This window comes from Carcharhinus amblyrhynchos, chromosome 12 (assembly GCF_965287045.1).
Source record: "Carcharhinus amblyrhynchos chromosome 12, sCarAmb.v2.hapA, whole genome shotgun sequence".
NCBI classification, from domain to species: domain Eukaryota; kingdom Metazoa; phylum Chordata; class Chondrichthyes; order Carcharhiniformes; family Carcharhinidae; genus Carcharhinus; species Carcharhinus amblyrhynchos.
Window position 1 is genome coordinate 56748189 of NC_137335.1, and position 6000 is coordinate 56754188.

At 43.6% G+C, this 6000-nt stretch overlaps 1 protein-coding gene across 5 annotated transcripts in view; it reads right to left on the reverse strand.

Moving 5' to 3' along the window:
- Window positions 1–2153, reverse strand: part of hhat (hedgehog acyltransferase) — a 200380-nt gene extending 198227 nt beyond the window's left edge. For 3 of the 5 annotated variants that reach the window (XM_080200573.1, XM_080200570.1, XM_080200571.1), the window contains exons 1-2: window positions 2093–2153; window positions 1862–1994 (exon numbers count right to left, since the gene is read on the reverse strand). In XM_080200573.1, coding sequence (XP_080056699.1) covers window positions 1862–1985 — 124 coding nt within the window. In that variant the 5' untranslated portion in view covers window positions 1986–1994; window positions 2093–2153. Of the gene's footprint in view, window positions 1–1332; window positions 1372–1861; window positions 1995–2081 lie in introns of those variants that run through there. The other 2 variants (XM_080200574.1, XM_080200572.1) reach the window with 2 other exon arrangements.
- Between the last annotated feature and the right edge of the window lie 3847 nt (window positions 2154–6000).

The window sequence follows — 6000 nt, forward strand, 5'->3', positions numbered from 1 at the left end:
GGGTGTGGAGAGTCTGCAGAAGGATCTAGATAGGCTGGGTGAATGGGCCAGGAAATGGCAAATGGAATTTAATGTTGGCAAGTGTGAGGTGGTCCACTTTGGTAGGAAGAATGGTAGGAAGGACTATTACTTACTGGGCGAAAAACTGCAGCAGGCGACGGTGCAGAGGGACCTCGGGGTCCTTGTGCACAAGTCGCAAAAACCCAGCTTGCAGGTGCAGCAGGTGGTCAGGAAGGCAAATGGGATGCTGGCCTTCATAGCGAGGGGGATTGAATATAAAAGTAGGGAGGTCTTGCTGCAGCTGTATAGGGCATTGGTGAGGCCGCAGCTGGAGTACTGTGTGCAGTTTTGGGCGCCGCACCTGCGCAAAGATATTTTGGCCTTGGAGGGAGTGCAGAGGAGGTTTACTAGGCTGATACCGGAGTTGAGGGGGTTGAGCTATGAGGAGAGGCTGAATAAACTAGGCTTATACTCGTTAGAGTTTAGAAGAATGAGGGGAGATCTCATTGAGATGTATAAGATGATGAATGGGATGGATAGGATAGAGGTGGAGAGACTCTTCCCGCTCAAAAAAGACAGTAGGACTAGGGGGCACAGCCTCAAGATAAAAGGGGGGCGGTTTAGAACGGAGTTGAGGAGGAACTTCTTCACTCAAAGGGTGGTGAATCTCTGGAATTCTCTGCCCGTTGAAGTGGTGGAGGCTGCCTCACTAAATATTTTTAAGACGCGGGTTGATGGGTTTTTGATAAGAGAGGGGATTAAGGGTTATGGGGAGAGGGCGGGAAAGTGGAACTGAGCAGCGACAGATCAGCCATGATCTTATTGAATGGCGGGGTAGGCTCGAAGGGCTAGATGGCCTACTCCTGCTCCTATTTCTTATGTTCTTATGTTCTTATCTGAAGCATTTGCCTGGATGTTACATTCCTCCAGTTCTGGGTTTGAAGGGGAGTAGGCTCATGTGAGTAGGCTCCAATGAGTAGCCTTCCCACTGGTCATTTCACTGCCCCTGACCTGTCTCCCATTTTACAGTGGAGGGGGGGGGGGGGGGGGGGATGGGGAGATATGCAATAGAGGCACCAGAAATTAACAGCCATTTAAGTGTCTCATCCTGCATCCACTGCTGTTTTACCCATAACTGGGGGAAAATGCACACCAAGCAGATAGCCCTGTTTTACAGGGCTACTAACCATCTTTACAGTCCCATGTATGTTCATTGGAGCACCCTTTCTCCCTACTCCCAAATTCATAGCACCCCCACACCACACTTCCGCACTCTCAAACACAGCCCCTCACCCCATTTGCTGGGGCCTGCTGACCAGGTCCCACCAATACCTTCTGTCCAGCCTCCATAATCTCATTTTTGGGGACTGGCTGTAATCTCAGACCTAGCACTGGTGAAACGACAGTGCCGGCAACCAACCAGATTGGCTGACAGCTCGCCAAAACAGGGGCCAGAAGTCTGGTCGGGGGGGGGGGGGGGGGGTGTGGCAGCAGTTTTTCTGTGGGCGGGTGCCTGACTTTATTTAGTCGTGGAGGCGGGAATATGTAAAATTCAGCCTATTAACTTTGTCTGTCTCTCTCCAGATGATGCCAGATTTCTAGCATCGGCAGTGAATTAGAAGCATTTCATGCTCTTTAATTCAAGATTCGGTTTTCCTCTTCCTTCTAGATTCTTTGGACTGCTTACTTCGAATGCTCACTGTTAACAATTATTTTGAAAAGTTAACCAGAGAGACAAAAAAAACTGGTGTGCACAAATTGTCTGAAAAAAAAGCATGCATTTTGTTTTTAAGTTACTTCAATGCAGTTCAGAGAGTGCAATAAGGAGCTGATGCTTGGCAGCTCTGTGATAGACTCTTACTTCTGGAGACTTGGTAGACTTGATGGAAAGAGTAAAGGTGGAATCCCAGGGTGATGGCGAGGTAGAAAGTCAGCTCCCAGGACGGCAGAGCTGCGCTGAGCAAATTCCCCCTGCTGCCTGGCATCGCTCGCAGCTGCAAAAGAAACGAAAACACACACACACACAGGGCGATTATGTAACAGGGTTCGTTTAAAAACTCCAACCCACGAGCCGCACTCACCCTGACCTCACCTGGAGCCAGCCTCTGGCAGCGGCTCAACTTCTTGTCTTCAGCCGGCGGGATGATGTTTCCCCACCGGCGCCCTATTACGGCTGCACCATTACAAGTCCCCGGTTGCAGCCTGTAATAAGGTCGGGTGGAAAACTGGCTGAGTCGGTGGAAGGTTCTCGGTTTCTCACTCAGTTCTTTGTCCTTTCCAGCTTACTCCGCATCTGAACATTTGACAATATTAGTTTAATGTTTTAGTTCGCCCCCTGGGATATTTCTGAATCTATCCTTCACACCCCCACCCAGAAAAAAAATCAAACTTTTGACACTTCAGTTAAAATCCCTACAGTGCAAAAGGAGGCCATTTGGCCCATCAAGCCTGCACTGACAATAAATTCCACCCAGGTCCTATCCCCTTAACCCCACATATTTACCCCGTAATCGTCCTGACACCAAGGGACAATTTAGCATGGCCAGTCCACTTATTTTGCACATCTTTTAGATTGTGGGAGGAATCGGGAGGAAACTTGCAAAGACAAGGGGAGAATGTGCAGACTCCACATAGACAGTCACCCGACGCCAGAATCGAATCTGAATCCCAGGCGCAAGAGGCAGCAGTGTTAATCACTGTGCTGCACCATTGGTGCTTTTTGCACTAGAATTAATTATAGTTGTAAATATGAGGATGTAGGTTATTTTCTTTTTCAGCCCAAGCAAATGGGAAAATACAATCACATTTGGAACTGTTTCACTACTTCAGGAATTTCCAGCTGCATGTGATATTGAAGATATAATATGGTTCCCCAGGCATGAACTCTATTATCGATAAAGGTGCAGATTGACAACATGATAAGGGGTTAAATTTTAAAGGCCCGTGGAGCTATTCAATGTATTAAGAAAAACTGTAAGTTTCAAAATGTCAACTTTCATGATTTTTGTCTCTTCCTGAGGAGCTGCAGCCAACATTACAATTTCCCTGTTCCCCCAACAAAGATTGCCACCAACAGCATAAATGGTCATGGCGTCTGCCCTAATTATTTAATTTACCCTGTATCCAGAATCTCAAGTGGCTAGGGAGCAAGCTCATCAAAATGTCAAAAATATAATTAAGGAGGACTGGGAGACAGAAACCTTATAGCTGCTCTTTAACATTGGTAGATGCCAGGTGAACAATAGAAGGGCCACAGCATTTGCAGCAAACAAGCTAATATCTTTTTTTTATTTTTGTTTTTTTCAGGTTGACAATTGCTTCATTTTGTGCCTTCTCTAGTAAGGCTGCTATTTTTAACCATATTGAAAAGACCACAATGGATCTTCCATTGGGGAATGCCCGATATGTGTTTCAAGAGGACGGTAATGGAGGTGGGGGAAGAGAAACTAATAGTATATACACAGAGGAGAATAGCATCCTGAAGCCTTCTAATGTTGTACTAATATTGATCACATTATATTATTGTAGCAATGTTAACCCCCAGTCCTTAGTTTTTAAAACAGTAAAGTATAAGGCAATTTAAAATACCACTTCGGGAGGGTGGTTTTGAGTCAAGAATTATCCTGCAGAAATAGTTAGTTTTAGGATGAAGTAATGAGAGACATAATTAAAGCAGAAATTTTCAATTATTTAATGACAAGTGCTGGAAAATAAATTACCATCTGGGTATACCATTTTCATGGACATGAGTAAAATGTTTCACTTGATAAATTTCAATTATATGAAACATGAGTGAAACTATTAAGATAACAAAAATCCTGTTAAGTAAAGAAAACTAGCTATTTATAAAGGATTATAAATTTGCCTTATATGATTTTCTGCTTAAACTGTTACATGATTGTCATGTGGAATTAGATGGTTTGTCACAGAGAGGGAGACCTCTGTACCTGATTGACAGTCTTGTGGGGTCCCACTGAAAGTCATTGGCTGCCCTTTCTAACAATCCCATTGCCCCCTGAACCTCCATCTCCATGAATCCTGCCCATGACCTCCATCCCACTTTCACTTAACTGTGGCTTGGGTCCCTCACTGACCCTGGGCCTCAATGAGAGCATTGCAGGCAACAATCATCATTTCTCCAGTAGCACTCCCTGCAGTGAAAAGCTGCCTCTGGCCAGCAGCTTTTGGGAAGGGTAGGATTCCGATTCCAGGATCCTTGTTCCCAGGGAAGCTTGCCAGGCACTTAATATGAAGTACCTTCCTCAAGGAAGGCAATACGACTGTCATTAGCTCTCAGCTGGTGGGCAAGATCCCCTTCATGGGGTTAAATACTTCCCATTGAGTATAGTGCATTCTTGGAAGATGTGATTTCTATCTTTTATCTTCCCTGACCTGAGAGGCCATTGAATACAATTTATGCTAATGGAGTGATTCGTGTGTCACTTATCGCTGTGACCATCTCCTTTAATTGGGCTTTGAGCACTTTTCCCCACTGACCTTAAAGAGGGCTTTTCTCATCAGCCTTATTTGGACCAGCCATAATTCATTGCATATCTCTGAAAGATGGTTAGAGACTTCATGCTCTCTGACACTATCCACTAACCTGCAAGGCTACTTCATATCCAAAGAAATTGTCTTTTAATGATGACTGGCCCATGGCTCATCCCTCTACAGTTTGTAGTGGAAATCCATCAGGCGTCTCCCTCAATTACTTAACCCAAGCACCCTTGACCCCATAAATTTGTGGGGACAGGGTGGCTGGGATTGACTTCCCTGCCACACTTGCAGCTAATCATGACTTACTTGCAGAAATGCTGTTATTTAATTACTTTTAGGTAAGATAACCAGGGAAGAATTCAACTCACAGTCAGCCTTGCTGCTTCTGAAAATTGGGTCATCAACAGTTGAAAAATCAGGAGGGAAATCTCTGCTGCCCCTTTGATGCATTATTCAGACAGGATTATAGAAAGCAAATCAGCCTGCCCACCTGAAACAAGCCTGCTTGAATTTGCAAATCTAAATTTCTTTAGGTGTAAGTTACATAACGTGCATAGAAAATGAATACAGACATATTAAGTAAATTAACGTGTTATTATTTTACAGTGGTGGCAGCTCAAATTATTTAAATAGGATTGTTGGGCTGGATGGAATTGATTTTTTTTAATTAAGTAAGTAAATTTGCGGATTTGATAGGGTCTTTTAAAAGACTTCTGGATGACTACATGGGACTTAGTAGGATTGAGGGTTATAGGTAAGCCTAGTAGGTAGAGGTATGATCAGCACAACTTATGGGCCGAAGGGCCTGTTTGTGCTGTAGTTTTTCTATGTTCTATGTTCTAAAGTAGGAGGCTCACAAGATCATAAATCATCTCAACTTTAAGTTCCTTCCATGATCTTTGGGTCCCTCCAATTCTAGCAACTTCAGCAACCTGACTTTAAGCTCCACAACTGACAGACATGCCTTCAATTGTCTCAGTCCTAAACTCTGGAATCCTCTCACTTTGCCTCCCTAACCTTTTCACCTTTTTAAAACCCACCTCTTTGATCAAGCTTTTGGAAACTTTCCTGAATGTCTTTCCAGGTGGCTCGTCGTCAAAGTTTGCTAGATCTCCTGAGTAGCACTTTGGGACGTTTTTATTCTATTAAAGCTATTAAATGAATTCAATTTGTTGTTGTCCCTAATCTCAAGTTTGTCAGTATGGAGAAAACTCAACTAGCAGCCAGATGAAATTGTACAATGAATCCCACAATGTCAGACAAATCACCCAGATAACCTTTGTTGAATTCCTGCTGAACAATTTAAGGTAAGGATAGGTTATATGCAAACTTCTGATAAATACATCAGAGGAATTAAAAATGGGTCAAAATGTCCCAAAATAGCTAATTATGTGTTGTACTTATTAACATAAAGGTTTACATAATAAAATGTATAATTAAAAATTAATTGTACCCTTTCCTGTCCCCCTCCCATGCAAACTCAAACATTCTGCATTACATTGA